Here is a 25,582-nt window from a genome sequence, read left to right on the forward strand (position 1 = left end):
GCCACCGGGGCGATGGGGAAGTCCCCCTGCAAGAGGTGAGGAAAGCGTCCTCGGCTGGGGCTCTAGGAAGCCCCAGGAAATTCCACCCACTCTCTTCCCTTTTACCTTCCCTTCCTCCCTCTCATCCCCCCATGAAACAGCTCTCGTGTTGGACAGCTCTGTGCAGACTGCACGTTTGCTTTGAGGTGGCAAGGAAGGAAGCAGATGGCACAAAGGACGGTAAAGCAGGCTGGGACGCCACGTGCCCTGCGTGAGGTGGCTGGCTGGTTGTGGCACGAGCAGAAAGCCCAGCTCACCAGTGAGCACTGCGCCCGGCTGCGTGCGGAGGAGACGAGGGAGCTCCGAGTAGGCAGGGGACGTGGGCAAGGCCAGCTGCAGATGCCGCGGGGGAGACGGGAGAGTGGCGGCTGTGCTGGAGTTTGGGATGCGCAGACATATTTTGGAGAGAAATAGTACACGTCGTTATTCCCTGAGAAGCTGCAGGGAGCGGGAGGAGTCATGTACATGTATGTACGTGTGTGAGAATCTCCAGGTGAGGAGGAGGGAAGGGGGGAGAATTAAGAAACTTGAGAATTGCTGTTTTTACATACGGAGTAGAGTGTTCACACTTCCTTTGTGCGGTGTGTCCTTTCTGCTAAAAATTCTACCAGATTTTAGCTGTGACACAGCTACAAGGAGCTGGAGAAGTTTACCTTTAAATTTTGGATTCTGACCGCTTTTGTGCAAATGTGCAAGGCAAGAGGTATAAGAGCAGAAGTGAATGCAGGAACTCTCACTGCTTTGCACATGAGGTCCTCATGGTCTGTCCTTGTTCTTCACAGTAGGCTTTTCAGTTTGGGGCTTGCAGTGGGTCTTTGGGAGGGAAAGGAGCAAAAGATGTCTGTTTTTCAAGCACATAGTTTTAAAGTACACATAATTGCCACATTCCTCTAGCTATTGTGCCCGTCTGTAGGGATAACCAACCTAAAAATCAGCTGCTGCTTAGCACCGTGTCTTGGGAGTCACAATTTAGCAGTGTTAGCAGGAAAAGTTAATTAGAAAGGATTCGTGAAATAAACATTTTGGATTTTCTGGAGTTGTAAAATAGTAGATTTAAAATATTTTTAAATGATTTTTCCACTCTTTAGGGACTAGTAAAAGGCGTTCATTTCTCTAAGAGAGCAAAATGTTATTTGCATGGATTGTGCCTTCAGCAATTTGGTTTTTGGTGCACTTCACAGCAGGTAAGGATTTCTTTTTTCTGCATGGAAATTATCACTTAAAAGAAGCACTCAGGTCAGGAATTTTTCTTTCAGCTTCTGTGCGGTGCACAGGTAAGCATCTTTCTTAACGGAGAAAGCAAAATTGGATACTCGATTAGGTTTATGTTGTAATTCCCTCAAGAACTGATTGATCCACTGCTGCTGTTGAGTGACTTCCCATTGTTCACGACAATGTATCTTGTTATTTATGTCTGTTTGTGGTAGGAAGCGTAGACAATATTGTTCTGATTTGACAGCATTTTCCACCCTCGTTGCGCAGCTGTAAATGACTGCAGTGCGGGAGGAATATAGACTTAGTTTTCGGTAGAAGAGACGAATGCGCTCAGGCACTGGCATTTCTTTCCAGTTATACATTGCATAAACATGCGCCCTGCAAGTCAGTTCCATTTGTGTATTTAAGGTAGTGTATAGCAAATAATCACTAATAAGTTAAGTGGTTTTTTTTTTCTTTTTAATTCAAAGTAGAAGTGTGCTGTTGAAAGGAGAAAACATGTCTGCGGTTAATTTCCGCAGAGATTTTCAAAACTCAAAAGTAAATAGAAATGGTGCTCCATCATTTTGCTTTATCCACAGCATAAGTGTCTCGGAGTCTGCCATCAAACACATATTCTTGTACGCTGAGTTCAGTGGTGCCTGCCCAGCCTTTTATGTGCTGTGGAATTTTGAAAAGAAAATATACAAGAGGAAGCCTCTAGTGAAATCAAAGAAAATCTGACTGGTTTCTTCACTAGAGACATGTCTGCCACTGTTTTACTGAAATGCAGACGTATCTTTAAACAAAAACAAAGTAAGAGTTCTTCTGACAGATTTTGCCTTAGGTTGCACTTTTTCCATATGATGACTGGTAGCTAGACTTTGGTTTCTGATCTCTGGTTAATCGAACCAGTGAAGATTGTGGCAAAGCAATACATTATGAGTAACAGTGCAGAGACAGGAATTCTTACAGTATAAATTTGGGAAGACTGTCTTCATGAAATGATATATATATATATTTTTTATATATATATAATATATATAATGATATATATGTGTTACATATAAATGATATATTCTTTTTAAAAGTTTGTTTTCCCTTTTTGTTGCAGAAGCATGTGGTAAAGGAAAAGTGACTGCTAGCAAACTTCCCCGTGGTGTTGCAGAAATATGCGATAAAGGAAATATGACTGCTAATACTGCTTCTCATGTCCAGCCTGAAACAAATATTACCCTCTCATGCCAGCTAAAACAATCAAAACAGAAGGAGCAATGCAAGATAGCTATTTTCTTTAACAGTTCTGAACTAAGTAGCAATTATGGCAGTTCAGTAAGCACCGAATTTCTAGTCCGTACATATGGCAAACTCATGTTTACTTGCAAAGTAGTTTGTGAATATAAGAAAAAACTAATCTGTGGAATTGATATAGAGTCTGGAAGTAAGGACAATTTAATTATTCTTTATTCTTACCCATTTTCTGTGGTACTTCTGAGATGTATGCTAGAAACTAGAAACTGAGTGGCCTTTTTCAAAAATGGTGCTACATTTATTGGCTCTTTTTATATAACATATTGAAAGCTGAAACTGTGCCGCGCTGTAGGGGATCTCCCCTGCTTCCCAGCCACCCCCATGGATGGTCAGGACGAACCATATTTGCATCATTTCCTTCTGTTGGGGGAGACTCTGCATACACCTGTGTCTGTCCCTCTGCACCCACTGTGTATCACCATCCAATCTTTGAAAAAGTTAACGTGTTAGTTTTTACACAGTGATAGCGCTTGTGTTACCCAACTTGCTCCACAGTAGGAAGTGAGAGGAGTCCAAGTCATTGATACATGGAAGGATGCTAAATAGAACTGCTCGTGGGAGCAAATACAAGACTATCTCTCTCCTGTTCCACCCTTGAAACCCACATCTTCAGTCCACAGGGAACCTGCAAGAAAGAGTCTAAGGAAAGCTCAGGTTTTCTTCTAGCCATAGACAAGCTGATGCTGCTCCAGTAGTCACCTCCTATATCAGTGGAAGACAAGCTTCTCTTTTTAAGAAATAATGGTTTGTTGCTTCAAGCAAAATTTATGGTGCTCAGTCATGACAGCTGTTAAGCGCTTGTATTCATTTAACAACCTTGTAAAGTGAGTTAGGTTTTGCACAAGGGTTAGAGGTCTCAATAGATTGCAGAGATCATGGACTCAACTATTTTTGCATTTAAAAATTGTCAGCTTGAATTTTTTGCACCTACTTGTCTATGAACTCTTTAAAAAAATCCTAGCATTTGTTAATATTTCTCCCATTAACATTTTTTAAGGAAGAAACTGACAAGAATCTCTGTTTAAGATCCTCCAGATCAGCCAAAAAATGTGTCGTGTATACAGTATGGGACAGAGAGTAATCCTACCTGCACCTGGAATAAAGGAAGATTTACATACTTAAACACTACATATGTAATACGGTAAGTAACACGTGGATATGGGTTCTTTAATACTTACAATTGTATCCTAGGGTTTTATTTTATTTTATTTTTACACTGTTATTGCAGATTTACTTTCTTTTTATGAAAGCACACAAAAGATTCAGTAGGTTTATGAATAAGTCAGTCCAAGGCTCCCATGATCACAAAAGCCAATTATAGCTGTTAAAAAGACTTTTCTGTTTACATTTGTGTATGCTGCACAGCAGTAATTCAATTATTTCTGGGTTAAGCAGTTAAAGAGAGTATACCAAGAAATGTCTCACCTTTTGGAAATGTAAGTTTAATATTGGAACTGGTCTTAAAAATGGCTGGTTAAACCTGCTGTTTTCCCTGTGGTGAATCTTCTCTATTGAGTTATTCTGTGACTGGCAATATCTCTACCAGAAAACCTAGAATGTGAGCTTGTCGCTCTGTCTCAGAGTTTAGCTAAGGAGATGGAAACATGTTATTGTCACTTTTGTTCAAGGACTGACAGTATTGTTGCTCCCTCTCATTTTGCTGACCCTCTCCTGAAACGGATTATGAAGACTTCTGCAATAAACTATGAGGAAGGAGCAATTATTTTATTTAGCCTGTTGGGGTAGCACTGGGAGACCTTTTGGTGAGAACAGTAATTCAGGGAATCATTGCATAGGAGATGGCAGGAACCTTACCAAAAAAAAAAGTCTACTCAAGCAAACATATAGATAGAATGAATTAATTTTGACATTTGAAAACAGCTGGGTAGATTGAACTACTTCCCATTTTTTCAGAGGTGTTTTATGTAGACCATTCCTTTTGCTAGGCTCATTATTATCTGCTTCCATTGGCCAAAGTAGTAGCAATGATCTTAGTAGTTCGTAGAAGCCTGTCACTGCTCTTTAAGCAGAAGGAGCATAAAAAGTTAAATTGCAGAAGAGTAGGAAATGAGTCCTTTAAATGTTTTGATGATACATAGACATATAGCAGGGCTTGCTGGTAAGTTATTAAGTATTTTACAAAATACAAAAAGTCATCCTGAAGCAATGTGATGCAAATATAATCATCTCTGAATCAAGTGGAAAGAGTACACAGAGAGGCTAAATAAGTTATCCAATGCAATGGGATGAATGACAGTTTGAAATAAAAGTAATGTTTGAAGTCAAGCCATCTGACCATTAGATTGCAGATATATTAAATATTTAGACCACTGACTAACTTATGTAAAAAAAAAGCCCATCACCACCCCAGATTCTTGGATGTCATCATCTATGCTCAGTTACAAAGAAATAAAAGGTAACTATTATATTGTCAAAAAGAACCTACTCATGTATTTGCAGCTTAGTGGAAATCCAGAAGTATTTCTTTCGTCTGCAGTTAAAATCAAAAAGCAGTGTAACACCTTTGCTATCAGTTTAACATAGACGGGTATTTACTGTAAGCACTGTACCTCAGCTATCTTGAAAGCACTGTATTTAAGCAGATAAGATAGATCTTTCGTCTGAATTTGAAGGGGCAGATTACTTTACCTCATTTTCAGTAGAATGGTCCTTCACTTGAAAGGTAATTTTCCTACAAGTTATTGAAAGAGTCACAGTCTCAACAGATACAAACAAACATAGTTTTATGGAGATCAGATGCCTCTGCACATCTGGGGAATCTAGCTTTCACAACGTACAGAAAAGTACTAACCAAGAGTTTTCCTTCTATTCTAGGCTATCAAATGGGACTGATATGTTATGGTTTTTAGAAGAAAATGTGAATAATGAATTTGGCTTGCTGGTTCTGAGCACGAAGTTGAATTTTGACTTCACTTACACAATTGTGGTTGCTGCCTCCAATGAACTAGGAGATGCTTTTTCACAGCCACTCATGTTCATGTTAATAGACATAGGTAAATGCATTACGTACCTCCTTTCAGTTAGTCCTAGCTATTTAGAAAGAAATGAAAACCATTTAAGCACTATATTTTAAATTAAACCTGTCAGAAAAAGTACCTACCAGTCTAATAAGCTTGTCATGCTAATGTTCCATTTAATCCTACATTTCTAATCATGCTGCATGTCTAAGTGCTGTTTTCTTATTTGTGTTTTTGCTACCAGTGAAACCACATCCTCCCAAGTTTTTAGTGAAGTTTGAGAATTCTTCTGCAACAAACTGCACAGTTTTTTGGCGTGATGAAGTACAAGCACAGCACTTTAGACTAAGATATCGTTCACTTAACAGTTACACGTGGAATATGGTAATCATTTTTTCTGAAAAATAAATGAAGTTGTGATCCTTGGAGGTTGCTTAAATTTTAGTACTGCCAATGTGAGTTCATTATCTTTTTACTAGATGCAGTTTGTTCAAATTAGCCTCTCTGTTCTCTGGCATCACATATAAGAAAAACTATCAGTCAAAAACTCTACCATTGTTTTAAAACTGCATGAAAGCAAAACTCTGACTGTGTAAGGAACTGTGTGCATGAATATTTTCCCTTATGTCAAATGTTTGTATGGTGCTCTGAAGAATCGGAGCTTATGTTTGAAGCAGTCCTTTATTGAAATATGATCATTTCTTCTCATTGTCGTTCAGGAGTACGGATGTAGTTTCCACATGCTTGTGCCTTCTTTAATGTCTTTTTTTTATTTTAAAGGTTAAGATAAATGTATTGCTTGAAGTTATGTAAAATATGTGAACAGAAAATGTGTTATCTTCACATAATTAAATAAGGGATTTTTCTGATGAAGAACTGCAAACCTCATACTCATTGTGACATTTTTTGAGTTCTTAAAGTTGTTTTAGGTTAGTTTTTTTCCCCCTCTTTTTTTTTTTTTATATAAACTATCAGTTTCATATTTGGGGCTTTATTTGGTCATTAATAATTCAGACTACCACTATCTTCAGCCTTTATTTCCTTGTGAATTTAATGTTATATGTCCTTTATCTTTATCAAAGGTTGAAAGTTTAAATAGTGAAAAATGCAACCTTTATGGTCTGGAGCCTTACACAGAATACGAATTCCAGGTTAGCTGCAAAATTCACCCTGAGAGAGGACTGTGGAGTAACTGGAGAACTTTTCAAACCCAGACTCCAGAAGCAGGTAATAAAATGTGTGATCTGTTACACTAAGTCTGTATCTGAAGTTTACCTAGAAGGGTATATTTTAACTAATGAATTCAGAATGCTAGTTGGTTTTCCTTCCTGGTTAGAACTTTCTAAAAATCCCAGAAGCAGAGCCAACAGGGAAGTAAACTTTCTGTAACAGAGTTCTTTTTTAATGGTTAAAAAATACGTTCAGGTTTCTTACAAAACAGGAATTTCAAGAATCCATTGAGGAAAGTCTGAAAAATATATTCTTCTGACACTGTTGAAAGTTGGAGAAATTTTTTCCATGTTGCCTGGAGCCGTAGCAGCCTGCCACATTGCTGTGCGTCTGGGAAAGTCAGAGAGAGCCTGTGCATTTTAGCTGGGAAAAGAAAAATATTTTGTATCAGTTCATATCTAAGCATTTTACTGAATTAGTGCAGCAATCCCATACGCAAGTCTGGGCAACTGCCTTGTCAAGCTCTGCTGGTAATGCACCTCAAGCTGGGGAAGCACGCCCTGGGTTGCTGAGCTCACCAGGCAGTTTGCTGAGAAGTCAGATGAACTGGCCAGAAAACTGCCTGGGTTCTCTCAATTCTATTGTGGTTGACAAGTTTTAACAAAACAGTTTGGTTTTTGGCAAGTCATCTTTTCCCAAGTAGAAAAGCATTTCATTCAGCGAATTCCCAAGTGGGTCCTTCCACAACGCAGTGGAGATTTGGAGATATGTGTACTTTTAACAGAGCAGAACCTGGTCACATATCCCAGAGGCCAATCCCATCTCAAAGTAGAAGGTGAGCATGTAGCACTTCTACTTTATAGGAATGCAGAGCAGATTCCAGGGAACACGCAGCATGAACATGAGGTCAATTATATTAGTCTGTGCCTGTCTACGGTTTGTTATAGGCTTGCATATCTGCTTGCTTGACTTCACACTGAGCTGTATGGCGTCACATGCTGCAAAACTTTCAGTTCTTGTGAAAGAAGAAAGCTTCTCAGAAGTCTGTGTTTCAACAAAGATGTGTTGGCTTCTTTGGCATACCTTTCTTTCATCTTGTACTTGGCTTTCATTGCTCTTTTTTGTGAATTACTATAAGATCTGTGGGCTCCTACTGTTATTACTCATGTTATTTACCACTACTGACAGCATCAGTTTCTGTAAGAAGCATTGATTGATGCAGAAGGTGTGAACTTTTCCTTCCCTCCCCCACCTTCCTCTCAACAGTTCTCTCAACCTTTTTGATGCACTCTGGGTTGCTATGGTATTTGTGGTCATCACCCCTTTTTTACCAGCCAATGGTGTAAAGAATCTCTTCAGCTAATCAAGGAGTATTTTCTGCCCTCAGGTTGTGTGAGAGCAAGGTGAGGTTGCATATGAAAAATTCTGGGTGCATAATGATTGATCTTCTTTAAAGTAGCTGAAGTTCTACACATGAGTTTGGCCTTTAGCAAATTCAGGTGTATACCTTTTTAATTAGACAATTCTTTTCATGTTTCAGTAGGCCTGACCTGCCACAAAACTTGCTTTATGCAAGCACTGGTGTAAAATGAGTGTGGTTTTTGGTTGGGTTTTTTTCCCCACCTCCCAGCTAATTTGTGTGATTCAAATGTGAAATGAACCCTAAAATCTGGGCTGGAATCCAACAGATGCAATCTGAGCTTTTTTCTTTCTTTTTTTTTTTTCCCGGCTGTTTTGAGCTTGCCCCTTCCTCCCACCCTCACAGTGTATTTAGGTTTTATTTTTTCTGTGGGTCCTGCTTTTTGTTTTCTATCCCAGTCACTATTTACAGTTGATGCAGGAGAAAGTTCTTAGTGTTGCTGGTGTTGAGGATTTCCTCTGTCTTTGAATTTAGCAAACAGCAGACAGCCCTTGTCCCTTTCTAGTCAGGGTTGGGCAACAGCTACCTGCTGTTTAGTTTATTAGTAACAATTATTATTTGAATTGGGTGAGTTTATTTTGTTCAGGGACCTTGAGGAACCAAGCTTTATCATCTTCTGTCACATTGACTGTCTTTATACGGCTCTGTCGGATTCTGAACTATTTGAGCACATTGTTCCCCACTTTTTGCAGTCCAGAGTTCACTTTAATGTTATTTTGGAAGGTTTATTCAAAGCTGTAGGGTTCAGTGAGTTTCAAACAGTCTAAACATTAAGGCTTTTCAGGAAGTATCTTCCTTGAACTGGCAGCAGGCTTTGATACTGTTGGCTTTCTGAGCGCTAAATGTTAACTTCATGAATATAAGGAGAATCTTGGAAAGAGCATGGACTATGACAAGGTCCTATCCCAATATCTGTTAAAGATATTTATGGCCTAGACCTGTTAGCAATAGTGAGGTGCTGTCTGCTGCTTCAGGATTGGTGCAGCCAACCCTAAGCACCTTAATTAGCTCCAGTTTTTACAAAAAGATTGGAGTTAATCCTGTCACTTGGGTTTATAGACTTCCTTGGAAATCATACTGATTACTGAGTGCAGAATAAAGTCAATGGCAGAGTATAATCCTGTCTTACTTTTATGTTTGGTTTTCTTTGTGATTACCCAGTTATATGGGCAGTCATCACTGAGCTAAAAATTAACCATGATAGTATATATAGACTTAAAATACAAAAAAACACCATAAAGCCTGTAGTCTTTACACTGGGCATTACACTGTTTCAGAGATTTTTTAAATCTTAATTGTCTCAGGATTTTTACCTCTTTATCCTATTCATTACTTTGCTTATTTGCTTCAAAATAAAGTTATTAATTCTGCTCACCTTTTTCTTGCGCAACCAGTGCCTGCCCGGCTCCTAGATGTCTGGTACAAAAAGCAGGATATGAACTCTCAAATGCAAAACATTTCTCTTTTTTGGAAGGTAAGTAAGTTGTTTAAGTAAAACCTAAGCAAATGCAGTGGTAATGAGCAAGTTTAGAGGAGGAACTGTATTTTATATATTTGTAGAAAAGCACTTAAACCAAAGACGGTACAGGGCTAAAGGTACAGATAACAGCCTTGCAATGTTTTAAAATTTTTTTCCAGTTAATATCTCCCTCTCCTCATTCCCTGAGTTTTCAATCTGTAGTTATCCTCTCAATTAAAGTTACATCTTTTCTCCACAACAATGAGCACTAGACTGTGAGAACAGAAATTCTTAAGTAATTCTTATGTTCTTTGCACTAGTCGCCATACAGAAATGGTGTCAGGACAGAAAATACAGGAGGAAAGGGGGACAGCATGCCCTCTGTTCCCCATGTGCACACAGTTTATGAATGTGCTTTTGAAATATGAACTCCCTTCAGAGATGTTTTTGCTCTGACATGAAGATCTGTGAGTGTAATAGCCCTCAAAGGTGGCTGCCCAAGCTCTGGAAAACATTTAATAGCTGCATACAGTTTGGGCCACTGATACTGTGCTGTTCATGATACTGCTTTATTGCTGGTCCATTAAATCCCTTGTCATAATGCAGTAGTAGGAAGAATTTGTTTTCATGTACTGGTGTGAAACAGGTGGTGGGCAAGCCGCATGCAAAAGAGTTTGCTAATAATAAAGCTGCGGATCTGAAACTGGACCAAGTTGGAACAAGTATTTGTGCACAAAAGGGGCAGGAAAACAGTCAGGTCGTGTTTGGGTCTGCTGAGCAGAGCCTCCTGAAAGCTAATGACAAAGACCTTTTGCTGAAATGGTGGTGCCTCACATGGCTACTAGCTTCAAAATAATTCAGCTTTAAATCCAGTTAACCTGTAGATGAAAAATTGCACATTATTATACAATTTAGAGGAACAGGCTTATGCCCTGTCTTTTGTAACTTTCACAATGAAAGTATGTCTTAGACGGCAAGGAGCCATAAGTGACATCGCCCCCACACTGTACTCCAGATTCTGAACTCAGGTATAGCAGTGACACAGTAACAGATTTGAGTCATGGCGGAGGGAAACAAAACAACCAGCCATAAATAAAAATGTGTCATCTTGCTTTGCAGGCTCCTTGTTGCAGCCTTTCTGTGGCACTGATACAGCCAGTGTCATTGTAGGTGCTAGGAGAGTTCCTCCATTATTACCAATCCAGCACCTAGAGGTCAGGCCTTAAGAGGAATCTTCAGATCGTGGGTTGTTTTGCTGTTTGTTTTGTTTTGTTTTGTTTTCCAAAATGAGTAATTTTTTTTATTTTTAAGCATAATTATCTTTGACTTCTGGTTTTTCAATCTCTAATTAACCTCCCCATTAAAGTTAGAGCTTTTCTCCACAACAACTAAGAGTAGAGTATAAGTGAAAGCAGAAATTCTTATTTCTGACCAGTTGTGGCTTTAAGATATTAAACTTGCAATAGAGAGTTGACAGCACTTTCTTTATCTAAGCAGACTTCCTGTGGTGTCATTCATAAAATGGTTATGACATTTTGTTTCTATAGCTTTTACAACAGGTACAAAGCAAAAGACATAGCCTTAGTACAATGTACAACCATTGTATGTTTTCATATTTTCCACATTAATACCAAAAAAACTATTGCCAATTTAGTTTCAGCATAATTTCAGAAGGTTTTCACAGTAATTTCAGGTGCTGCTTTTGTCCTAAGTCACTGCCAAAGTAATTGTAAAACTGGAAACATTTTCCTATTTTTAAAAGTGTTTTTCCCTCTTCCTTTTTTGTTTCGTTATTTAAAAAAGAACAGCCAAACAAAATAAATTCTCTGTGGAGAGGAAACTGTGAAACTGATAGCACAAAGTATGCTTTCAGACACCTAGAGTGGAAAAAACAGCTGTAAGTGTTATGTGTGACAGTGTAGATTAAGAAGTTTTCAAAGAGGTGTATTGTAAGTTGTAGAATTTAAACAGTTTCTCATCTCATTTCGTATTTTATCAAAAAAATCTGGATTTTACCAGAATCAAAACTTGCTCATTTTCACAAATCCAGCTGTGCAGTTAATACTTTTTGCCCCTTGTGAAAAGTGTAACTTGAATCTGAGGAGAAAAGAATGGGTATGTTTCACTGCCACCAGCTACCTTGCTGGTTGGAAGATGAGCAATTCAACCACAGACGAGCTTCACTAAACTGAAGTCAGAATTAAAGATACGTAACCTTGAGAGAGAGTCTCAGGTAGCGTGTGCTCTTGTCACTGCCATTAGGGAAATAACTCATTTCAGTTACAGTTTTGCTTGAAGGAAAACAAAAACAGTAACCAGATCTGAAGATACCCAGCATTACATAGATACAGGCGCTAATAAATTTAACAAGGGAGAGATTCCAAGGGTCCTGCTTTGTAAGAGTCATGACTGATACCTGGGAATGAGGTTTAGCAGCCAAACACTAGACATATGAAATGGGAAAGATCTTGAGGTGTGCGCAGTGAGTGGGTAGCACGCTATTGTGTTACAGTCTGGAGAAGAAGAGTGCGTGATGGGCTGACCTGCCCGAAGATGAGAGTTGGCCAAAGGATTCCCAAAAGAGGAGCAGGCAGGGAACTGCAGTCAGGCTTGGAAATGGAAAGCACGGGTCAGGGCAACATGCTCTGCAAAAAAGGAGAAACTCTGCAGCCAAGATGCTCGCTAATAAAGCCAGATTCTTCAGAAAAAGCAGGTGATATTTTTAGTCATAAAAGTACTTGTTCATTTATGTAACAGTGTTCTCCAGTCAGCACCAATGGGAAACTATGCTACCTTTAAAATGCATTGGCTGCATTTCAGGCCACCTGATTTCTAGTTTTAAACAATTAATATATTTCAGAAAAAGCAGTCTCAAGAAATGAGGCAGCAATTCCTATGGCACTGCTGTGTTTCCTCCAGCTTTTAGGAGAGAAAAAAGTAAAAACTGGTAATTTGTTACCAAAGAACATTAGTTGGTATCTGTTATCTTCCAGCAAGTAATGCTGTCACTATAAATAGCTTCTTTATTATTAGAACAAAAAAAGGAAGGAAAAAGTTACCTTCAAGTGAAAGTTGTTCACTTAAATCAGAGAGCTTGAGCATCTGAATTCGGGTAATGCTTTGAGCTCATCATCTGCCATGAAGCAGAAGACTTGAAGAGGTCCAGATAAACAGATCTGGAACTCTTTTTTTGAAGGGCTGGTAGTAGTAAGCCATAGCGCAGTAGGGTGAGAGAGCATGTAGCAAGTCAAGTGATCTTTCTGACCTGATTGTGATCACCAGCTCCTGGGAGAGAATGAAATGTGAATTTGGATTAAATCCTTTCCTGGAAAGAAATTAAAATGTGTTGACTCAGTATTGCCAGGAAATATCAAGCCTCCCAACTGCCTTCGTAGAAGGTTCTGAAATTAGGGCCTGCTTCAGTTCATGGTCTTGTGCAAAAAAGACTCCATGGTTATCATTTGGTTGGGAATCTCACCTTGAATGGACAAACTGCCATCTAAAGTGAGCGTATGCTTTTTAAAGCCCTATTCAGGAGGGTTTATAAGGGTAACACAAAATCCCTTTTATGGTAATAAGCAAATTTATAAGCAGATGGAATACTTAGTTCATGATTACTGTATGACCTGAATAAACAAGTCACAGCGTTAGTGGCTGTAGAATGTCTTTTATTGCTTGTTTTAAATTCACTATGCGTGAATTCTGTACTGAGCTGCACTATGCATAGGCCATTTTGTGTTCATTGTGCAGAGAGACAGCAAACCTGTGAACAGCTAGCTGTCTCAACACTTGCAGAGTTTTCAGGAAGCTAAACCAGTGTCTCTCCTTCAGATCTGAAAGTTTTTCAGGCAGCCTCTCAGGGTGCTCTAGGTTCAGTCAGTCAGTTTTCTGCAATGTACTCTTAAGGGTTTCTTTCCCTCTCTAGCAATCTTTGATCTTGTCAGAAAAAAAGAGTAATAAACACATTTTCTTTGCAGGCTTTAAGCAAGTCAGAAGCAAGAGGAAAAATCCTGCAGTACACAGTGACCTTTCAAGCACTAAACCACAGGAGTCCCAGAGCACTAGAAAGAAGTGTCACCACGCAGACCAGTTACACCAGAATCACACCACAGCTGGACTACAACATAACAATCACTGCTGATAACTCGAAGGGCAGCTCCCCTCCTGCATCCATTGTAACTGACCTGGGCATTCAGGGTAAAGGCTTTCACTGGGTCTGACAAGTAGAAACAGTATCAGCTCTCTTCTGTACTGTTCTGGTTATGTACCATGGAAGCACTCAGGTCCCACCGCTTTGTGCTCCGTAAGGTCAATCTCAGTGCATCTGTACGTATCTGCAGTGAATGGAGTTTAGGTCCAGTTACATATGTGGTTGAGGGCAGGGGTGCAGTGTCATGACAAGTTAAGTTGTCCTAAATTAGTGCTGCTGTAATTTTACCTGTTGCTGTAATTTTACCCTTTGGCTGACAAAGGTGCTTGTTTGACCGCACTGTAAGCTGTCCAGGGACCTGAGCTGGCAGAAAATAGATCATGCCCCCCCCCCCCCCCAAAAAAAAAGAAAAAAAAAAAGGAGGAGAGGAATATTTTTCTGATGCAAAAGAGAGAGGGTGGGACTGCATGGCTGAATACAAGGTAGCGGTGAGGGGAAGGCACAGCTGCACAAAGTTTAGCTGTCATGAAATTGCACTCTGTGTTGTACCTGTGCAGCAAAACTAATGAGCATTAACTGAACTCAGCTGGCCACATATTTCCTATGCTGGTAGCGTAGCCAGCCGCAGAGGAGTCTCCCAGTAACCAGATGGCTCTGTTTAAAGATAGAGTCTGCTATTTGCACTTGTCCTAGTGTGACATAAGTCATAAGTAAAACATTTACAGACCATGTTGCTAAATATTACTTACCCAGTGCTGCATCAGACATCACTGAGCTGTGTGCACGCTCGCTCGCTCACTCGCTCTCCCCCCCCCCCCTTGAAGGCAGATGGCACAGCTCAGATTGCAGAATGCATTGATTACATGAGTCCTTTTGTTAGGCAGCCTAGGTGGAGATAGGCTTGATGCAGAAATATAACTGGTATATGATTATCTATTTGGAGGGAGTAAGATGAGAACTGATCTGGGGGCACAGTTCAATTGTATTTCTTAGAAAAATTGGTCATAAAAGATGATGGTGCTTTTATACGACACCTGGAAAAATTGGTGACCTTCACAGCAGTTTCTCCTGCAGGAAAAAGCAACCTGAACCTAGCTGTGAAAGCAAGAGCTTTGGTCTTGTGGAGACCATGTGGGTTTGGGGCTCCAACAGAGGAGCAGGGTTGTGCAGCAACAATATCTTCTCAGAGCTTGAGGATGGCTTGGGTAAAGAAGCAAAGCTGTGACTGTTCTAACTGCTGCACTGTGAGACGAGACAGGAATGTGGCTCTATTCCTACCAGCATAGGCCGAGATCACATTGGCATACTGACTTTTTTTCAACTGTGGTTTATTTTGATACATTGCATAGCACCAAACTGGAGGAAACACAGTAAAAACCATATATGAAACTTACCAAGTTGAGTACAGACAGCTAATAGCACCTGACACTCACTTCAATTTAAGGGAGTGCAAGGCAAGTTTGTACTGATGGGGTGTTTTTTGTTTGATTGTTCTTTCTCCCATTGAAGAGTTTCCTCCTCCTCGGAATGTCTCTGCTATAGCAATGGGAAATAACAGCATCCTAGTCATTTGGAAACCTCCCATTAAATCTACTGCATTCATCAATGGATACGTAGTGGAATGGATAGATATACATAGAAATAAGAGCCTGGAACCCCATCTAAACTGGATAAAACTTCTAGCATCTAACCTGTCAACAGTGATATCAGGTAACTACAGTTTAGAAGCAGGTTATTACTGAAGCAGCCTTTTATTTTGAAAGCTTTCTTAAGGAACAGGTCAGATTCCGATTTTTATTAGTTCAGCTTGAGAAAGTATGGCATTTAAAGCTTTTTTTATGGGGAGAAAAATTTGGTTGCTGCAGTTCAGCAGTCGGTCTCAGCTGAGATTTATATCTGGTAAGTAGAAAGTCTCTCTTTCTCTCAAAAAACAATTCCTCCTTAATGAAACAAAACAGCTAGATAAACCTCAAATATTATGAGAGATCATAGGCTTAAGAAAGAGTTTTTCTGTTCTAACAATTGCTGATTATTAATCTAAACCAGTACTGAAGTGTCAGTATTCTTTATACCAAATAGCTATAAAGTTATGAGTAGAATGCAGTGAGTATTATTCTAGCTTGTCTTCCCTATATTCTGTCCCACTGCTATGCCTCATAGGCTTTTAAATCCCTGCTCTCAAGCAAGCTGGAAAAAAACCAACATGCTCCTGCCATCATTTTGTATTTTGCTTTGAAAAGGAGAAGAATGGGTTACTGTCAGCCTTTCCTTACCCACAGAGTTGATCTTGGGAAGAGGATGTTCATGTGAAGTTAAGAGAAAGAACTAAGGTGTCATTTTCTTTGGCTTTTAAGTTATCTTACAGATAGCAAAATGCTGCATATCATATCTTAGCTGTTACACAGCTTATTACTCTACTTTCCTCCTCTGGTTGAACATAAAAAGTGATCCAAGATTTTCTTTGGAGAATTTTTTTTTTTTTGTCAGCCATTGCTTCATGAACAAACAAAGGATTCCACCCTTAAGAAAGGTTCACTTGACTTTCTTAATAAGCAGTAAATTTGTGCCAAGCTGCTAAATAGGAGACCGTACAGCATTTTTTTTCCTTCTTTATGAAGGATATGTAATAAATCAGACGCTTCATCTCAGGTCTAACTTGATAATGTAAATAGTTTAACCATGACTGTAAATACTTTAATCAGATAACTATCCACTTTTAATCTCTTTATTTAGAGCACGTAAAAGATCATGTGTGCTATCACATCGCTGTATCTGCACTTTATCAGGACAGAGCTGGACAAGTGGCATCTGTTAGGGGATACTCGAGAGAAAAAGGTAAATCACAGTAATTCTCTTTCAAATATTTTTAAGCCAGCTTAAATTGTTTGGCTTTAAAAGTTGGTCTTATGTTTTGTAGCACCATCAGTTGGGCCCCAGATGTATCCAACACCACACACAAATGGTATTTTGGTTTCATGGGAAGAAATCCCTGCCAACCAGCAAATGGGCTGCATTACAGAGTACAATATATACCTCCAAAAAAAAGACAGTAAGGTAGCTCCACAAGTCTATGGTAGGTATCGCATAAAAAAATAGTGTGATGTGTATGTGTGTTGTGTGGATGGTGGAGGGGAGGGAAAGAAAGATGACTCAAGAAAATTCTGTGTAGTGTAGGAGCCACAGGGACTGACTCCTGACCTGAACTACCATGAGTTTAGCAGCAAGGTTCAGAATCAGTTCTCTCTCTGCTACAGGTGTTCAGCAATGGGACTAGATGGATAGTGTTAAAATTATTATAAAGCTGTGACTTAGAGCATTCTAAATTATTCTTAATATGAAACTATTAGATCTCCCTACACTTTTTTTTGCTTTTAATTATTTACTTAAGTTATAAGCAATGCAGCCCTTTTAATTATTGGCACAGTGAAGTAACAGACTTTCTGAAAGCCATATTGAACAAATGCAGACATACTCAGACATATTTGTCAGGTAATATGCACTGCATTCCCATACGTACATGCTTTAACTATGTGAGTCCTCTCTTATCAATATAACTTCCACACAAGAAATTGTTTTTTCCAAAATTTTATTCAGGACTTGCATGACAGTTTTTAATGAATGGTTCACAGTTCCAGCATGCAAACCTCATTTTAGACTTGGACTTTACTTCTCAACCAACCATAGTCAAAGGACAGGATATCCAATCATCTATGTAGTATCTGTTCAATTCCATACACAGTTTTAAGTCTCACAATAAGCCACATGCTGCAAAGTCTTCTATAGCACTTCTAATGATTCACTAACATAGCAAAGGAGCATTTACTTAAAGTAATAGATGTCATTCCATATTCCTTTTGTCAGCAAGGTAGTTATTGTTTCTGTGCTACATCACGGTTTCTGAACAACAAGTTCCTTAAGGTTCTTTTTCCTAAATAAGCATCTTTTCCTTTATATAGAAACAGTGCAGAGAAAGTTTTTTTTTTCCTTTTCTTTAGAATCCTCTATTCTTTATTTATACATATTGCCTCTTTCTCACCCATCATTCAGAATTTGTGCCTACACTATAAGGTAACAAACAAATCCGTAAATCCCTGTTTGGTGTTTGTTTTTTCCTCTAATTTATTACTGATTGTGACTATAGGCCAGCTTTAGACATCACTATAGAAAGACAGTGAACAACAGATGTCTCCACAGTGGTGGAGGCGAGAGAGAAGAAAAATCTGTATCTATATGTGTGTGCTTATTTTAGCTTGATAGATTAGGTAAGGTAGGAGACTTCTTGAAAAGCCATATACAATAAGCACAAACATACATACAATATGTATGCATTAAGCATAAAAAATTACCTACAAGAAAAAGTATTTTCTTGAGGTTTTCTTTTTAACATTGAAAGTCAGATTTTACCGCATGAGGCCATTCTGGTTCATCAGAGAGCTTCTAGGTTTTAGTCTTTAGTGAGAGCAAAAGGCTGAAATTGGATGGAGAATCTGCTAGCACACATATCTATGTATATTACTTACAGCTTTGGATCCAAAAAACCAAGACAATTTACATTTAGTGCTTACAGCAATGGGAACAAAGTATTTTTAGTTAAAGAATTAAAAAAAAAAATCTCTGCAGTAAGAAACCAGAAACTATACCTTCATCTAGCGTGGAACAAGGAAATTCCCACTCTACATTTTTAATACATCCAAAGTGGGTCAGAAAATGTAGCTGGGGTGGGAGAAAGGGGAGGAAAAGGAAGGAAATGAAAGCCACTCCCATACATAAAACAAACTCCCCGAACCTAACGAAACAACAACAACAACAACAAAATCTCCCTTGTTTCTAAAGAAGATCTATTCATGACTTTTTACGGCCTGGAAAAGAAAGTAAACAGAGCACATAGATGATTGTTTACAACGTGGCTTGTCTTATTGGACTATAGTCCAAACATTAATAAAACTAACCTAGCAGAAGCATTTCTTTTAAACTAGCACAGTTGCTAAGTGTTAAGTCTGACAAAACCACCACCAATGCATGAAGGAATGGAACACTGTTGGTCATAAGCCCTTCATTTGTCTGCAGCATCTTCTAGATTAAAAAGAAGCCACAGTCCTTGGGGAAACTTACAGTTCTACTTAGACAACTGGTAGGAAATACAATGGTTCAAATGGGTCTATGGGTAAACTTTTTTCAAAAATAACCTGAGCCTCATAGGAAATAGCAGGACAAGGACGCACAGGAGCTGTTCAGAGCACAAATCATACAGGGAAACATCCTGAGAGAAGACCAGAGATCAAGACTCACAGGGTTGAAGAACAATAGGGGTATCCTTATAATAAAGGTAACTTGATCTGGCATCAAGTTCTGGAAATCCACTTCTTTAGGGTTAAATGCAGTAAGAATGTGCGCTACATGTTTCCTTTGATTCTCCCTCTCCCTTTCAGCCATTCGTAATGTGACTGCCCAACATTCATTTTACATCACAAATCTACAAGATGGTGAGAATTATTTCCTGTGGATGACAGCATCAACTGCTGCTGGAGAAAGCCCCCGGGGAAACAGCGAGCTCGTTTGCTTGGAAAGTAATTGATCTGTGGTGGGGGTGAGGGGCCAGGAGAAGTTCTATCGCTTGGCCCAGTGTTCTCCACAGACTGGAAATGCTTTACCTGCTACTCTTGAATTACTGCAAAACTCTAGTTTCAGCTGCTTTTAAAATGTAACTTATCTTCTTTTGTCTTCAAGCTCCCAATTTTCTGCCAAGAAAATATTAATTGTATAGTTAAGAATAGCAGTTCAAGGCTAGCAGAATTGTTTATTGCAGGCATGGACTAACATTTAATACAGCAAAACAAAACTGTTGTCAGTAGTTTTAACAACTTCGGTTTGAGCTGACCCACATGCAAACAGAGAAGAGCATTTGTCTTTCAACCTCCAAGATGTGGAAGTTAGGCTATTCATCTCCCCAGCATGGAGCCTGTCTTCTCTGAATAGCCCTCTGAGAAGCCTTTCTCATGGCCTGCAGAAGGAATCTAGGGAGATGAGCATGATGAAATTAACAGTCCAGAAAAATTAAATTTTTTTTCCAGTCTAAAATGGGGATTTGTGGAAAGTTACATGTTAAGCAGATAGATAGTGCAAGCCCATTAAAGCCAAGATGTTCATTGAAAAAATGTTAGTCACTGATACAGTTTATTAAACATTCATTGTTTTTGTAAGATCTTGCCTACTTAACACCATTCTGTTGCATGCATCACCCCAGGTCTGTTTTCTCCAACAGTGTTAAGTTCAGTACTAGAGAAATCAGCAATTGCCTCTTTGGGAGATTGGACTAAATATCTCAAGAGATACTGGTAGAGATTCTTACGTTACAAAATACTGTTTTCCCTAAATATCATTAGTTACCTCCAGATTCCAGGTTTTAATCCAAAAAAAGTTTTGGTATGTTTTATGAGTGCAAACACTAGCCAAACCATTTGCTGCTGGCCAATTTGAACTAGCATATTTAAAAGTTTGCTTTGTTAATACAGATCAAAAATAGGTGTTCTGGATTTCAGGTGCTGTAGACTGGATTACTATTGTGCTTACCTGCAGCTTCTTCGTATTCTCAGCCTGTATTTGTGCTATACCTCCTGCACGGAAAGTGTAAGTAACTATCTGTTACATTCCAAGTACAACGTAGAGTCCTTGTTAAAGGCATATTAATGTCTATTTTAGAACATCTTGTGGAAGAGGGAGGATTGTTTTGAATAAAGGTTTCAAATTACATGAATGGTAATAACACCTATTGCGCTTAAAATATGTTCATATTTGATATACATTAGGAAATTTAAATCCAGACCCTAAATCCCACTCTCACTAAAATGAAATCAAAGTAGTACAATCCTAGGTAATCCCCCTGGGGATGAAATTGAGCCAAGACCATGGCCTGCAGGTACTGCCGTTAGTCACACCAGGTAGAAATTTAACTGGGGCTAGAGGAAGAGGAGGCTATGCAGCATTTGTTTCCGCTTGATTGGTAATGCTGAGCAACTACTTCACCCTGGCTTTGCGTAAGGGCAATATTAGCACCTAGAACGAGCTTCCACTGGTATGGAAGTACCACCATACCACTTGGCACTTCCTCACCAGCTAGCTGTGTGTGCCAAGTGTCTGTGTTCATCCCTGTCCCAGCAGCCTTCCCCAGCCCGGCTCAGGCCAGCAGTCAGTGAGCAGGCTGCACGCCTGCCCTAGCCTCGTCACTACTGAATTCCCGTAGACTGGCCCTTAGGTCTCCCTTTGCAGGGGAACAGATCAGGGAGGGAGCCTGAAAGCCAGTGTGTGTGGGGGAATAGGGTGGCAGAAATGGGCACAGGCCAGTTTCACAGCCATTGGCAGGCCCTCAGTATAGCTAGACCCAGCAGCAGCCTTCCCTGAACAGTATGCTAGGACATGCCTCCCTTGGAGCACCCGTGCCAGGCTCTGCTCCAAGAGTAGGGGTTCCCGCTTGGAAGCTAGGAGCTTACATGCTCCAGGCAGTCCTGAAAGCTTAGACATATATTTGAGACCTTTTATTTTAGTGCTCAGTATTAGGAGCAGAAATGGAAAGAGCTGCTTCCGCAAACTCATTCGTGTCTTACAGGCTTGTCAGTTAGGCCCATTAGTTGCATCTGTTGCTGTAGGAGGCACAGGGCCTAAACAGGACAGACTTAAGCCATCCAAATATAAGCATCACCATTGCAAGAGTGCTGCTGTCCATCTGGGATGATATGGCAGGTGCCATTTAGTCTAGGCATCGAGGCATAAGGTTCTACACTAACCAAGCTTTGAAAGACTCAAAGACTGATACTTTTGGAGTCAGGTCTGTCAAAAAGGCTTGGTTTGAACTGAGCAAAGCCTGGAGCCCATAAACAACTGGGCAGTGGAGTAGCGTCTGTTCTCAAAGCAGACTAGCGGCCATAAGCATTAAAAAAAGTCAATAGCTATATGTCTAGTCAAAGCCAAAAGTAAGCAACTTCAGTGTGTGTCCCCACTAAGTTCTGCAGGATCTGCAGTCCCACCCAGCCTGGATTTCTGCTGGTCTGTACGAAGGCACCCCTGATTACACAGGATTCTTTGGTAGTTAAATGCACAGACAACACATTCCAGTTCACTAACACTTGCAGATATTGGCAAGATATTGGATATTCATGCTTTTAATTACATATGTTCGATTTGTAGATTGTACTCGCTCCTTTCTGTCATTGTGCCTCAGTGGTATAGCAAAGCTATTCCCAACCCAGCTAATGCTACGTGGGCTAGGAACGACACATCTATGAAGGTAAATTGTACTGCTTTTCTTCTAATCCCACCATCTTCAGTTAAAAATTGATATAAGTATATATAATATATATCAAAGTTACACAAGTCAGTAATCCCTCAATGTAGCAAATTCAACATTTTGTGGTAGTGGTAACTGCTGAATTTTTTAATCGAACTTTTATCATGTGAGATTGTAGCATCGGGCAAATGAAATGCAAGAACAATACAGAGATTTTTCATTCGTGGCAGTATTAGATGTTATGCTGAAAGATATCTGCATTTTGAGGGGGTCAGAAGACACTGCGTAATTATTCATCACTGCCGTATACGTGTACCCCTCCACCAGGGTGAGCTGAGTTTACCTGCCAATCCGTTCCTACACAACATGAGCAGTTTTGAAGAGCCTGAAATAACACAAGTAGAGGAATCCTTCATAAAGAAAGGCTCACAGCCTTTCCAGGACAAAGTCATCCTCAGCAACATTAATAGCAGTGAAAACCATGACTGGCAACTGGAAAGCAGCTTTGAGAAACAGGACTGTGAGTACAAGCCTTTACCCAGCACCACAGATGGAGACATTTATGAGCATCAGCTTCCATACTTGTACAAGAAGATAGCAGTGGAGGTTACAGGACACACGCAAACTGCTTCAGAGTACATTGCTAATCCAATTACTGAAACTACAACTTACCTACCCTCAGCCGTGTCATCACCTATTACAGACACTAATGAAGACTATGAACTTGACTGCAACCCAATTTCTGTTTTCCCAACAACAACTTTTTTGACACCAGTATTTTCCTATGGAGGGAAACTTACCCTAGATGCAGTCAAAATAAACTGCACTTCCTTCACCAGGTAGATTCTCAAGGTGGTTTAACAGTCTGGCATGATTTTTTGCACTTTAGTGAAACATTGCAACATGTGTTTCAATACAGCCAATATAACAACTTGAATGTGACACCTTTTACTTAGGTGACAAAACTCACAAACCTTTCCAGCACTGCAACACATGCCTTTCCTTACAGTACAGGAGCTCTTTACCCACAGATCATGTAGGCAGAATTAAAGACAGAAGACCTGGAGATTACCAGGGCTCAGGGACCTGAGGGATTAATCACTCTCTCAAGCTGCCGTCATACAGCCTGGATTGCCTCAACGACTTTGTCCCACTGCCTAACGCAATGGCTTGGTGCTGGCTTGAACTTCACTGGCAGTCGAACACTTGCTAAATATCATTTAAACCACTGCTTACCCAGAAGAAGCGAGTTATTCCAGTTAAGGTCAAGCTTCAGCATTTGACCACCAACAGGATCCTGGTTGTAGTCCATACTCCTGCTGCACACAACAGATTAGAAATGCAGTATCTGGAAGTCTGCATAACCTGGTGCTAAATTTACGTGCTCAAACCCAATAGACAGTAAACGCAGCCTGAAGATACGTGGTAATTCCTGTTTTCCCTAATCGCACTGGTGCTATGGCCCAACATGGGCACTGAAGGATGTATAACCTCATTATTTTTGCAGCAGGGATGAAAAGTTCTTTCAAAGTGAGCTTGTTTTTGTGGCTCAGATTAGAAAGGGAGAAGAAATCCTTGCCAAGACTGAACAGGCAACACATACACAGTAAGTCAAATGGACTAGAGAGAAGAATTTAAATCATTTATTGAAGTATTCTAATTACAGATTTGAAGTATTTGTTACACATTTAATGACTTTATTTGGTATATGTGTGTGTATATATATACAAATGTATATATATAAGAAAAATAAAATCTTGGAAACCTGAAAGTTGTTTCCTGTTGCTTTCTCCAGTCAATTTCAGGCGCTAAGCTGCAGCTACACACAGAATAAAGAGATGCTCTTAAAAATAAAGCATATGCTTTGCTGCTAGAGATGAGGTAGTTCAGATTTTGAACTTACCTTGAATATTTCTTTACCTCCTTTTACCCAGGATTCAGATCGCTGTTCTCCATCCAAGGCTGGTAACACAAGCTGTTAAGTTAGTGGCATAAAGCTAATACCAAAGACCTGCAATACTACGATCTCAAAGTGTCTCTACTAAAAAGCTGTTATCTCAGTTCTTGAGAAGTGATCTTTTGCAATTCTGCATGTGTTCTTTTAAAGCAGTGACAGAAAAATACTTGTAGCACAAGACTGCTACTTCAAGGTAGCCATAGCTTTTCCCACTCATTTCACCTGAAGTAAAAAAACTAAAAGGAACTGTTGCATTAGAGACTTTTTGCTTGTTCTCTAGTTTTTATTCCAGTTCCAGCTATGTTATCTACTACAAAAAGTCCATAAACTGACATTGTGTTCTCAAGTTCAAAGATGCTATATGACAATCTTATGTTTAATTGAACATACTGCCCTCTATCAAGTGTGAACACAGTACAGGAGTATTATCATTAAGCTTGTAGAGTTTTATACATCTACCTGTATTGTGAAGATGCCTCTAGAGTAGATGGTAATCTATGAAAATAGTTGTGTATGTTAGTTTTAAGGTTCCAGTTGTTTGGTCTTAGGAATGTGAAATTCGAGTCCTGACAGCAGTTTCTCTTGGGTACAGCAGACAGTGACTTCTTACTGGATTTCTCTGTGATGCAGGAGGATGCTCAATATGCCCAGCATATTTCATTTTAATTAGCATAACAATTGATCACAAGTAACCCGCCTCTTCTCAAACCTTAGTTTTCCAGTCTTCTGCTCTGTTTATTGAAAACAAAATAAAACCATCAACAGTGATTTAGGTATCATTAGTCTGTACTTGACACCCACTTCTTGTAATGGTGCAACAGCTCTCAGGTATCTGATCAGCAAAGAGTTAAGCGGAATCCAGCATGCAGCTTGTCAGTCAGCTTTCCACCGGACCCTACTTAAACCGAAGTAGATAACCTTGACCTCACTGCGCAGTCAAGATGCGTTCAAATAACTGGAGTTTACCAGTGAGATCAAGGGCACGACAAAACACAGCATTCCGCCAGAAACAGCTACTTCTCAGAGCTAAGAAAGGAACTGAGGAACAGAGAAACAGACTACGTGGAACTGCTGTCCAGGAAGTTTTCTGCTGTCTTCCAAAAGCAAAGGGAAGGCCCTTCCAGAAAGCGTTGTGAGAAGAGGTGAGCAGGAAAGACATTCTAGATAAACAGCTACTGGTAAGCAGCTCAAACTCGAGCACATCAGTTACAAGTTGAAGTCGTGCATATGCTAGGGCTCCTCTGCAACACAGTTTTTGAAAAGAGCTGTCCTGCTGCAACACATGCAGGAGCCTCCCGGCACTCGGAGCACACGGCTCACTCCCCAGCAGCCGGGACGACCCAGCTGCTCCCCTCCGCTGCCCCAGCGCAGGCAGCAGCGTCACCTTGGGCAGGACACCACCCACCCCCTTTCCCACCTGCAGCAAGGGGTTATTTTCACATTACAGCTGCTCCAAAGCTCATTAATTCCTCTCAAGTAATTCAGCAGTCCCTCATGGAATACTTACCCTTATTGTCCACTTCACATTAACACACATTTGTGCTAGAAACTGTGCTTTAAAAAAAAAACCAACCCAGATGTGCAAATAACTGCACAAGCCCAAGCAGTCTCTTGCTTGAAGCT

General features: G+C 39.8%; 1 protein-coding gene across 1 annotated transcript; it reads left to right on the forward strand.

The window, feature by feature from the left end:
* The first annotated feature begins 729 nt into the window (after positions 1–729).
* On the forward strand, positions 730–23,773 carry IL12RB2 (interleukin 12 receptor subunit beta 2). Its single transcript, XM_026098514.2, has 15 exons — positions 730–1,223; positions 2,348–2,674; positions 3,571–3,685; positions 5,380–5,558; positions 5,767–5,906; positions 6,605–6,749; positions 9,507–9,586; positions 13,549–13,768; positions 15,231–15,431; positions 16,455–16,556; positions 16,639–16,794; positions 19,151–19,288; positions 20,261–20,348; positions 21,903–22,002; positions 22,330–23,773. The coding sequence occupies exons 1-15, from the start codon at positions 1,166–1,168 to the stop codon at positions 22,843–22,845; spliced, it is 2,565 nt and encodes an 854-aa protein (XP_025954299.2). The 5' UTR covers positions 730–1,165; the 3' UTR covers positions 22,846–23,773.
* Positions 23,774–25,582: the final 1,809 nt, after the last annotated feature.

Source organism: Dromaius novaehollandiae, chromosome 8, assembly GCF_036370855.1.
Source record: "Dromaius novaehollandiae isolate bDroNov1 chromosome 8, bDroNov1.hap1, whole genome shotgun sequence".
NCBI classification, from domain to species: domain Eukaryota; kingdom Metazoa; phylum Chordata; class Aves; order Casuariiformes; family Dromaiidae; genus Dromaius; species Dromaius novaehollandiae.

Coding starts and splice junctions, on each gene's coding strand:
- IL12RB2 (XM_026098514.2), top strand. CDS start 1,166: ATGTTATTTGCATGGATTGTGCCTTCAGCAATTTGGTTTTTGGTGCAC. Junction 5,559..5,766: donor GTTCATGTTAATAGACATAG/GTAAATGCATTA, acceptor TTTTGCTACCAG/TGAAACCACATCCTCCCAAG. Junction 15,432..16,454: donor CCTGTCAACAGTGATATCAG/GTAACTACAGTT, acceptor CTCTTTATTTAG/AGCACGTAAAAGATCATGTG.